This window comes from Macroventuria anomochaeta (genome assembly GCF_010093625.1).
Source record: "Macroventuria anomochaeta strain CBS 525.71 unplaced genomic scaffold BU25scaffold_2, whole genome shotgun sequence".
NCBI lineage: Eukaryota > Fungi > Ascomycota > Dothideomycetes > Pleosporales > Didymellaceae > Macroventuria > Macroventuria anomochaeta.
This window is the reverse complement of record NW_022985363.1, coordinates 239309-250034: the sequence shown is the minus strand read 5'-3', so window position 1 is coordinate 250034 and position 10726 is coordinate 239309. Positions and strand designations below refer to the sequence as shown.

The 10726-nt window shown below is 51.3% G+C and overlaps 4 protein-coding genes across 4 annotated transcripts; 2 read left to right on the top strand and 2 right to left on the bottom strand.

The window, feature by feature from the left end:
* Positions 1-1453: 1453 nt before the first annotated feature.
* On the bottom strand, positions 1454-2354 carry BU25DRAFT_77605 (uncharacterized protein). Its single transcript, XM_033712105.1, has 3 exons — positions 2224-2354; positions 2061-2143; positions 1454-2010 (listed from the first exon to the last, which is right to left on the bottom strand). The coding sequence occupies exon 3, from the start codon at positions 1896-1898 to the stop codon at positions 1461-1463; it is 438 nt and encodes a 145-aa protein (XP_033566771.1). The 5' UTR covers positions 1899-2010; positions 2061-2143; positions 2224-2354; the 3' UTR covers positions 1454-1460.
* Positions 2355-4151: 1797 nt separating this feature from the next.
* BU25DRAFT_417202 (arad-like aldolase/epimerase) lies at positions 4152-6536 on the top strand (the record flags this gene model as incomplete). Its single annotated transcript, XM_033707786.1, has 3 exons — positions 4152-5017; positions 5394-5953; positions 6007-6536. The coding sequence occupies 3 exons, from the start codon at positions 4152-4154 to the stop codon at positions 6534-6536; spliced, it is 1956 nt and encodes a 651-aa protein (XP_033566770.1).
* Positions 6537-7279: 743 nt separating this feature from the next.
* Positions 7280-9252, top strand: BU25DRAFT_77676 (polysaccharide lyase family 4 protein). The gene is made up of 3 exons (XM_033712106.1): positions 7280-7743; positions 7795-8087; positions 8132-9252. Exons 1-3 carry the CDS (start codon positions 7491-7493, stop codon positions 9170-9172), a joined length of 1587 nt encoding a protein of 528 aa, XP_033566769.1. The 5' UTR covers positions 7280-7490; the 3' UTR covers positions 9173-9252.
* BU25DRAFT_77552 (uncharacterized protein) lies at positions 9250-10155 on the bottom strand. Its single transcript, XM_033712104.1, has one exon. It carries the CDS (start codon positions 10016-10018, stop codon positions 9332-9334), a length of 687 nt encoding a protein of 228 aa, XP_033566768.1. The 5' UTR covers positions 10019-10155; the 3' UTR covers positions 9250-9331.
* Between the last annotated feature and the right edge of the window lie 571 nt (positions 10156-10726).

The following is a 10726-nucleotide window of genomic DNA, read 5'->3' as shown; positions in this document are numbered from 1 at the left end:
ATGGTTGTTGAGAAAAAGCATTGTGAACGTTCACTCAAAGCTGAGATGGTGGCCTGTGCGCAACTGCGCGAACAGACTTTTGTCCTGTGACTGTAGTGTAGATAATGGCACGTTGTCAAGTCTTGATACGCCGCCAGCATCTCTCAGCACACCTTTGCCACATGATCAGGACACAGTTTTAAGGTGCGATAGATCATAGATATGGTGTCAGACTTGTTTTAGTATCAGTGCTTTACACAAAGAGCGGGGGTCTGGTGATCTTGCCCTTTGGTATGCTTTGCTAGACGAATTTTAATGCAAGACTACAGTACTTCTGATCAAGGCGTGTACCGCCTCGCTGTATATGTAGAGGCACTATGTTGTCTATAGCTAGCGTATGGTGTGTGAATAAGGATGTGTAGGTGGTGATATTGTTAGTGATGGTTGTTTTCCGGGAAAGTAAGGCACAGTCTGCTCTTTCCTCTCCTTCTTTGGGGGCCGACGCGGCGTGGATATAGTGTTAGGATCTGACGCATTGCTCCCAAAGGAAGCACTCAAAATCCGTTGTATGGTGCACGTGGGTCTCCACAACACTGAAAGCGCAACCTCTAATTGGCAGTTCAGTATTCGCTCCTAATTTTCTGTTGTAGTTGTGGATAAAAGCAGACTCAAGGGTAAAGAGTGATGGGGGAGTGCGTGGATGAGGTAGGTGATGGTGAGAGAACAGGACCAAAGTGAGCATGGATAAAGGAACAACAGGTAGAGGAGGCAGTAAGTAACAACAAATGTTGCGTGCGTGTAGGGACATCTTGTGATGCTCGCCTACGGGATCATCTTCAACGCGTTTACTTCTAATATCTTTATGCCTAATAGATTCACGTAGTGGTGAAATGTGCGGTAGAGTCCTGTCATATTAGGTCTATGCCACGAGCTAGCATTGTGAAAGTATCGTCCCAGTAAATCTATGAACCACTTGAACTAGAGGCATACGGGATGAACAATCATTTCAGCACAAGAGTCAACAATGGCATGTGTTGGCTCGAACGTCGTCCATTGGGCCTGGGGCTACTCTGCCATTGCAGACGTGAGTGCCTCGCTGGCTGGATGTTGAGCGACTGGAAGATCTCCAAAGCTGGGTATGGTATTTTTGCGTGCTGAGTCGTGACTCTCACATGCTTACCTGTGGGCTGAACTGCATTGGCATTGCTTGGGTTTTGTTTGGCGCTTGTATACCTGTTTTGCGAGCGTTGGAGATGGTGATGCGGTGGAGATTCGTGGATCTATGTGGTGGTATCCATACCTAGGTATATTCAGTCTGTTCTCTGACCTCGACTTTACTGAGCATGTCAATACCATATATATTCTTGTCCCTTCCCGCATGCGATGTTGCTCGTTTCCTGTTATTGCGTTTCCGTCCAGCCTGAAAGGTCCTTCGCTGTGGTCCTGGTCCCGCGATGGATTCACTTAGAGTCTTTGTATGTTCATCCCATGTTCCAATCCACACCATCATGATCTTCCTCACTGCTGCCATCGTCCTCAATGTCTATAGGCTTGGCCTCAACCTCGCACTTTTTCGCATAGCATCCAGTGTTTTTGTTTCCGCCAAGGCCGATTCCAGTGTAGAGCCCGTCCTTGATCTCCTCGAGGATTTTGTCCTGATCTATTTCGCATTTGTCGCCAGGATTGGTACGAGCGAACATGACCTTTTTGGCACGAACGTTAGCAGCCTGTGATGTGGTGTGCACTGAGTCGATGTTTGTCGATCCCTTTCCCTGATCGAAGTCGGCCAAGGTCGCGTAGCAGGTGTCGATGACGACGTAGACGATTTTCATTGTTGCTTTCTGCAAGTTCGGAGAGGGTGAATCGCTCGTCCGGCAAGAGCTGAGGGTTTCTTCTTCGAGAAGCATGTTTTCGCCCATAAGCCGTCTAATAACAGGAGAATCGGCCGTCGATGAGATATACAAAGGAGGCTCGTTCAACTAGTAGTTTCGAGATCTTTCTGAGTCCGACTCGAAAGGTCCTTTTGAGGGTCTGTACATCTGATGAGAATTTGCGAGCCAACTAGGCGTCATGTAGTGTACCTGGGAGATATGAATCTAAAGTCTGCTTATGTACTGACAGGTTGTATGTGGTACCGTCACAGAGAAAATGGCATCGTGAGCGGCTAGTCGAGTGATTGGTCAGATTTGTCATCGTATGGATGTTGTATTGAACCAGTTCACGGAAAGGACGCACTGAACCCACCAGAACTCATAAGGATGCCAACAGCAAGAGCCATCGGCAGCATCGGTCGTGGGGGTATCTTCATGCAAGGCGTGGACCCTTAAACGGACGTCAAAAAGTCACTCAGGGCAGCGCTTGACGTCGATGCTAACGGCGTAAAATCCTTGATTCATTCTTCGCATTCATCGAGCCCCTACGTCAGGTCGCACATGATTGTGGCGCACGAAGTCCAGATCGCAAAAGATTTCCGCGAATATAGAGTGCTCCGCGGAGGACCCTCTCACGAGACCGTGTTGTCCTGCAACCTTCTGTTTCCGCATTTATGGCTATCCATAACCAGACTCTCCAGCTTCACGTCTGATGCCTCCGGTCACAAGTTCGGTGATCAGCATGCAATATGTGAGTAGGAACGACTTAAAGGATTTCTCCTTTGGCCTCTCTTTGCCATTCTTTGCCTAGGCTCCTTCTTCTACTAGCAAGTTTTTGTGCCAAAAATTGGCAACGCGACCACATCAATGGGTGGAGCGCTCTTGTGCAGAAACCCATCCTTCGGTAATTGTCCTGTGCAGAATTTGAGGTTGTCGAGATATGGGCCACCGACATGCACAGCTTGGATGAGTGGGCACGTAGGTGGCGTTCACGAATTTAGCGTGCATGAGCCTGCTCCAGTTTGCCTCATCGAATCCGAGTTTCCAGCGTTGGCCTTTCGCACTCTGTCCGACAGTTATAAAACCAAAAGATGAAAAGTCGAAAATGTCACTCATGCCCTTTGTGACAATTGCTAGACAAGCGGGTGCCGACGAGTGGTGAGCTGAATGATACACAGCAAGCGCACGGCGAAGCGTGGCATTACCTACCATGATCCGCAACAACGGCGACGACACTCAAATCAAAAGAAACCCCCCGAAGCTGTAGCCCTCAACTTTCGTGAAGCTGATCGGTGGCTCCGAAGAAGACGAGTCTCCAGCATATCCCTTCAAATCGCGTGGGGGAGCAACACCGGATCTCCGAGTGGCTGAGGCGCAGCGAACCATGGTAAGGTCATCAACGAGTAAGTCAATTCACTCCAAGACCAAACAGGACCTGCAAGCTCGAGCTTCAACACACTCTACAAAGTATACAACGTACGCCAAAATTCTACATGTCTTGAACAATACCCCGCCTATACCGTCCTCAACCTGGCGTACGACTGTCCACCATGTCGCTCTGAGAAACTCTGGTTGCTCACAACATTTCGCAACATGCGGACACTCAAAGTCAAACCACCATAACTTGTGCCAAAACATGGCTTGAAAAGTTCTTAAAAGCCAGTTCATACGCTGTGCAACTTCCTGATAAGACAGTCGTGATCTTCGGACCCTGGCGATCCAAATGCCCTCCGAAGGAATGGATCCCCATAAATGCTAATCTGCATGTGCAGAAAATCGGCAAAAAAAACTTTCGCATCACATTCGCAACTTCACAATCCAGATGCCTTCCTAATCCGCATCGTCGCCGACGCCCCAGAAAAAAAGCTTCGTGCCGAGCCGGCGCCGACCAACAAAATTCAAAAATTACCTCCAAGTTTGCTTCCCTACACAGGTTGGCAGAACGAAGGGCACTTAGAGGTACTGAGAGCCAACATAGTGTTGCAGACATGGCTAACAAAAAGAAAGCTTTGATCTTGAGGTGCTTTGATCTGAGCGTCAATCCTCGAGACCGACAGGCATTGTCACCACGTGATTTCATTTTCACACACGCAAGCAAAGCTTGCATCATTGGGTTTTCCACTGTGTGTTTCGCTCGTGAACCGTGCTGCGAACCAGCAATTTTAATCGCCGCGTAAAATATCAACACTCTCATTTATTCTGAACCCGCACGACAAACACAACCCAACAAATGCTTGCTCCCTGATCGCAAACATTTCGTTTCCGGCAAACGCATCCTCAAAACGTACTCCAAGATTCAAGATGGCAACAGCCATGCGCACACTCCTTCCTTTCTTCCCGCCCGAGCTCCGGAACTCAGTGTACAGCTACCTCTCACCGTCATCAACACCGACCAACACCGGCCTTCCAATCCAGCTCAAGTCCTATTTCTGCAAACACACACTCATCCAAATCTGCCCCGTTCACTCTGGTTCTACCGCCCTCCTCGCGCTCCAGCGCTACGCCTATCTCGAGGGCAACGAGTACCAGACATGGCTTCTCAACCATGCTATTACGCTCCGCGTCGGCGTTATATTCAAGGGGCGGGCCAACACGTTCGTGCAAGAGCACTGGGACAAGAAGATCGAGATACACCTTCACAAGTTGGCGAAGCAGCACCCCTGGTTGAGGAAGGTAGCCAAGTACGATATCCAGATCTTGTGGGATGCGCCGGATGGAGTATTGAAGAGCAAGCACAACCGCCGGAGCGCGGGCCAGATACCGAGGGCCATGGTGCGTACGCTTACAGGGCTGATGGATGAGGATGTAAGGAGGAAGTTGGGCGATGTGCAGGTTAGGCTGCGGCTGGAGCATCATGTTGCGGGTGTTGCTGTCAGGTCTACACCGCGGTTTGGGCTAGGCAGCTTCGTGTCGCTATCATCTGATGCTACGGTATTAGGGTGTGCGCGGCAGACGCTGGAGGTCTGGAAGGAGCCGTGTCCGAAGGTTTTGCCGCGCAAGTCTGCGCGACTGACGCCAGTCCTAACGAAACCTGAGGAGAAGGAATTGCTGAGGTGTGAGAATGGAAGAGTGGATTGGGTGGACAGGGGCCAGGGGACTTTGGTCATGAAGAAGACCGCGATACTGGAGAAGCGGGCGTGCACAACTTTCATGGACACAGGCGTAGCGTATGACTCGCCGACTGAGCTGATGCTGTTCGAGCTCTTAGAGGACTGCAATGGGCGGAGATGACGAGCAGAACGAACTATGACAGATTTCAAAACCCATACACTTGTTTGCACATTCATAATGTGACGAGCTCGTTCGCTTGACTTGGACATGCGCTGATGAGTAGCTGTGGAATTGATGTGTGAGAAACATGCAAGATTGTAGCTGTGTCGATGCTATGGCATCTTCAATGGCAGGTCTGTAGCGATAGAAAGCTGTGAGGATCGCTAGCGAATTCAAGATCCCAAAAGCTGGGTTTCGGACAAACGAACCGGATTCAAGTGTAGTTTGAGGATGTAGGGTTCTGTCGATGAGTTCCAACATGTAGCCGCGCAGACGCCGTAGAAGATCCGAGGCATCTGCGACCAATCGACCCCAGTCGTTCCTCCCGCTCTCGACGAGCGCACGTCATCATACATCGAAGCAAGAGACCACCACCATACAACTTCCACATGCTGCCCGCCATGCTTTTTCGCTACCCCTCACATACACCATGTCGGCTGGATACTTCCCCAAACGCGAAAAGGTCGGCCTTGAGGACCTCTTCCAGGGCCTCGTCACCGCTTCCCACATCCTCCATCACCATGACGTCCTCGACGCGTACGGGCATATTTCGGTCCGCTCACCAGATGACCCTGCAACCTTCTGGATGCCTTGCAACATGCCACCAGCTTTGGTGAGCTCGGCAGACGACCTGGTCGAATACCACGTTGAATCCGCTGGAGCTGTCGAGAAGATCGCGAAGCCGGGCTACATCGAGCGGCATATCCACAGCGAGATATACAAGCGCTTCCCCAACATCAACAGCGTCGTGCACAGTCACGCAAGCGACGTACTGCCCTACTGCATCAGCGGTGTACCTCTGAAAAACACGTTGCACATGGCTGGCTTCTTGGGTAGGCGCGCCTGTTGCGATCAGTAGGTACATAGCTGACCATGCCAATCACAGGAACGAATGTTCCCGTGTGGAACTCTTCTGGGTCAGACTTTCTTGTCCGCGACTCGGCTCTCGGCGCTTCGCTCGCAGCATCGTTCAAGCCGGCGACTTCGGCTGGATTCATATACTCCAAGGTCCGATCGGCTCTCCCGGGTGCCAAACCCGAACCTTCCCTTGAACCGGACCACGCAGTTGTCCTGTTGCAGTCTCACGGCTTCACTACGTTGGCCCACGGGATTGAAGAAGCCGTATACCAAGCGATATACACTAAGGAGGCCGCCAAGGCGCAGACCACGGCATTGACTATCCACAACGCGCACTTCAGCCACACCTTGGAGGGTAAAATCGATATTGAGGCAGGCGGCAAGATAAAATCCGGGAAAGCGAAGGGCGAAGGTGATCTCAAGTACTTAACTGAAAAGCAATCCCACGATACTTGGGAATCCATGCAAGCGACAGTGTCTAGGCCGTGGGCGCTGTGGTGTCGAGAAGTGGAGACCAGCCCGCTTTACAGAAACGATTGTCCAAGTGGTGAAGATTGAGTAGATTCGCATTCGCATCCTGTCGCGAATCGGTAGGGTTTCCGTTAGGGTGCCCTCACTTGATTTCGAAACAACACCCTTCATTCTGCATCCGGAAGGTCTCCTTTTACAGCGGTGCCTGGAGAGAGTCGGCATCGCTTGAAGCTGCTGTCAGGCGCACTGTCGCTCCGCCCACTTTCAGTCGAAGCTAGGCTGAACTAGCTATACAACTCCTCATCACTTTCTTCGCAAGCGCTTACGTCTTTCCCTAATATGGCCGTCATCGCACTTTCGAATTTCCTGGCACCACTTCAACTCAACCTGAAACAATTCTGTACTCCATTCGAAATGTAGCAATCGGCCCCACAAACATCGGAAGCAAACTGCCACAACTCTTACCTGAAACAGCACCGCCAAGACGTCCATAGTGTTTATACCGTGGGGCGGAACTAGGGTCTTTTTTCTCCGCCACTTAGCCTCGCGTTTCACTCCGACTAGTGTAGCCTTATTTATCGTGTTCTTGACGGAAAATGTTGCAAACACTACGCCCATGTCAACAAGATGCCATATTGCTCCTCGGGGAATGTATACCGCGAAGAATGCGGGGAACCAGAAACGGACGAATGGCGATCGTCAACGTGTGGTAAGCTTTGAGCTACGAAGGCTTGGGTGCCTTACGCGTGACCAAGTAGTCTTGATGAAGCTCGTATAAGTATATGGGTAGGTGAGCGAATGTGGCTGGTGGAGGCTTCCCAGTAGTGGAAATTAGGGGAGTGTGGAATAATTGGCGCCGAGCAAATCCTACAGGCTTCTTGACTCCATGGCAGTGAATGTTCGTGCAGCAGTATATGTAGTGCTGTGAAAGACGACCGGTGTTTTTGTGCATCGCTGTCTGGTCTTCAGTCTCAGCAAGCTTTCTTGTGGCTGACCACTAGCCTTCCTACCTTCGCTTCGTTCTTCCTTTTCTCAACCGTTATGCTTCTCAAGTCCGCTCTTCTGGCTGCGGCCTCCCTTTCAACCTCGGTGCTGGCCACCTTTGGTGTCACTAAGTCTGGTAGCAACTTTGTTGTTGATGCTGGCTCGAGCAATGCTTTGGTTTTTACTGTCGATGGCGCGAACTGCGATATCACGTCGATCAAATACCGCGGCGAGGAGTTCCAGTATGCTTCGAAGGGGTCGCACATCTCTTCTGGTCTTGGATCAGCCACAGTCTCGTCTACAATCATTGGTTCGTCTTCGCAGCGTCTTCTGCAGAATGCTTATTGACGGATTCTACCAGGCACGACTGCAAAGATCACCTGCACAACCTCTACTTTGACCCACTACTATGTCGTCAAGTCTGGGGATTCGACCATCTACATGGCCACTTACACCACTGCTGAGCCGAGCATCGGAGAGCTGCGCTTCATCGCTCGTCTCAACCCAACGACATTGCCTTCCGAGTACCCCTTCGGTGTTGTGTCGACGACTGCTGGCTCGAGCTCAACTGTCGAGGGTTCGGATGTGTTCGTCGTCGATGGACAAACTCGATCGAAGTTTTACTCGAGCGAGCGTTTCATCGATGACTCCAGGGTACGGTTTCTAAGCCTGTCAATAATCAATGCTAATACAGTCAGCAATGCGTGTACCGTGGAGAGGACGTTCACGTCTGCATGCTGCTCAACTCCCAGTCCTACGAGGCTTCCTCTGGCGGTCCCTTCTTCCGCGACATCAACTCGAATAACGCCGGCGACTCTACCAACCTATACTTTTACATGAACTCTGGTCACGTCCAGACCGAGAAGTTCCGCATGGGTCTCCACGGTCCGTACGCGATGGCCTTCACCCGCAGCGGTATCCCGTCTGGTGGCTCGTCGCTCGACACCTCCTTCTTCAAGGATCTCTCCATCACCGGTTACGTTGCCGACTCTGGCCGTGGAAAGGTCACAGGTACTGCGACTGGCGTTGGGACCAGCTTCCAGAAGGTCCTGCACTGGTACAACGATGATGCGCAGTACTGGGTATACGCCGACAGCGCCGGCATATTCACTTCGCCTTCTATGAAGCCCGGAACATACACTCAGGTCCTCTACCAGGGTGAGTTCAAGGTCAAGGCTGCTAGTGTCACTGTCAAGGCCGGCTCAACTACCACCGCCAATATCGCCGCTGATACCGAGACCAAGACATCTGTCTGGCGCATCGGCGAATGGGACGGCACCCCCAAGGGCTTCAGGAACGCCGCCAACCAGCTGCGCATGCACCCCACAGACTCCCGCATGGAATCATGGGGACCGCAGACCTACACTGTCGGCTCGAGTAGTCTTGGAAATATACCAATGGCCCTCGTCAAGGACACTAACCAACTCACCATCAAGTTCACCGGCGCCACCGGCTCGACTCTTCGCATCGGGACTACCCTCGCGTTCGCTAGCTGCCGTCCCGGTGTTGTCGTGAACTCCTGGACTGCTACTACTCCTGCTGCGCCGACCAAGATTGACTCCAGAGGTCTGACACGTGGTGCGTACCGTGGCTTTGGCGAAGTGTACAACTTCGATATCCCGTCTGGTACTCTGACGAGCGGGACGAACACTATCACTATTACTTGCGTTAGTGGTAGCACCGGTGATGGCTTCCTTGCACCGAACATTATCCTCGATGCGATAGAGTTGTTTAAGTGAGTCTGGGGGCTTGTGTGGTGTCGTGGCTTTGACCGAGGGACACACTTGGCAGCCTGTCTGAGACTTGCTTTAGTCGTTTACTTCTTGGTTGTATATACTTTGATCCTGCATTTGGTTGCTTGTGAATACTTTCACACATAATCTGCGGATAAACACCTTTTACTCGCCATGACCCTGATATGTTATGCTTACCGGTGCTGAGCCTAGGTTTGTCATGTGCAAATGGTTGGTGGACTTAACAATGCAACACGGCTGACTCTTGATCGGTGAGCGAGCCGCATTGGAGCACCAGGCAAGACAGTCGTTGTACAGTCTTGTATTGATTTCTTGCCTTATAGCAACACACCGCTTTTTGCAATGCCCCGAAGACATAACTCGGCCCATGTCAATACCATTGCGGGTATGATTTTGTAGATCATAGCGAATTTGGTTTCCAATTTTGGCAGGCGGCGAGCAGTCAATACTTGCCTCGACAAGCAGCAAGCGGTGGTTGTACACACTGCAGTGTTGAACAGTGTACATTGCTCCTGATGTGATCGTAAGTTCAGCATACCGATTAACAACACTTAACTGCCCCACTGATACTTCTTGTATCATTGCTTCACCGGTAGAGTACAGAGTGTTCGAATATTGGCGTGGATAGGTCGACTGCACATTGGGGCTGACCGTACTCCCGCTCGCCTCGCGCGGCAATGAACGTGTCACCCGATGTTTGTCAAAAACAAGGCCTGAATTGTCAACATTGAACCCGCTGCATGCGAAACGTGTATAGAAGGCTATTGGCCACAGGCGTATCCGCTGCCTGCTTTCCGACTGGCCGTTACGGATCGGCGATCGATGTGGCATGGCGAACGGAACTGCACAGGGGTCTGTTCGAAGGGAACCGAAGGCGTACAAGTTCCGTGCGCTAGCCTTACTTGCGGAAACAGCTGGAGAATACAGGGTCGGTATCCAATGGGGCTCCTTGCCTGCTGATATACTGGAATTGCATGTCGTTGAAGTGAGCCCATAGGCGCTGTTGTGGGGTGAACTTGCTCCGCCGGGAATGCAATGTAACAACTGCAGAGCTGAGATAGAGCTATGGAAAGGTCCAATCACTAAAACCTCGACTTGCTTTGTCGGCTTTGTGCTACCACAGTGACAGATCTGGTTCGATTACAGATCGTTGAAGCGGCCAGCAGGCTTTTGTGCCACGACTTGACGTGCTAGCTCTGATAACTCACTTGCAAGTTGCGCTGGTCGCCATACCCGCTGATGAAAATTGCAGTGTGTTCTTGCTGCTTGGAAACAAGCTTAGGGAAGCTGTACCTCAGAAGTGAAGCAACCTGAGTCGTCCACTTTCGATTCAAAGACTTGTTCGGTGTCGACTCTAGGCGTTGTGAGAAACACAAAGCGATGAAGTTGTTGATAAGCCCAGATCTGCGAGTCCTGTACCGAAATTGGCTTTGAGCTGCGTTTTTGCCTGGTAACTTGCGCCTGGCGGAAAGTACCGCTTACTTACCGAATGGAAGACGTCGGCATGTTAGTCGTTGGGGCATCAATAGGCTCCCGTTT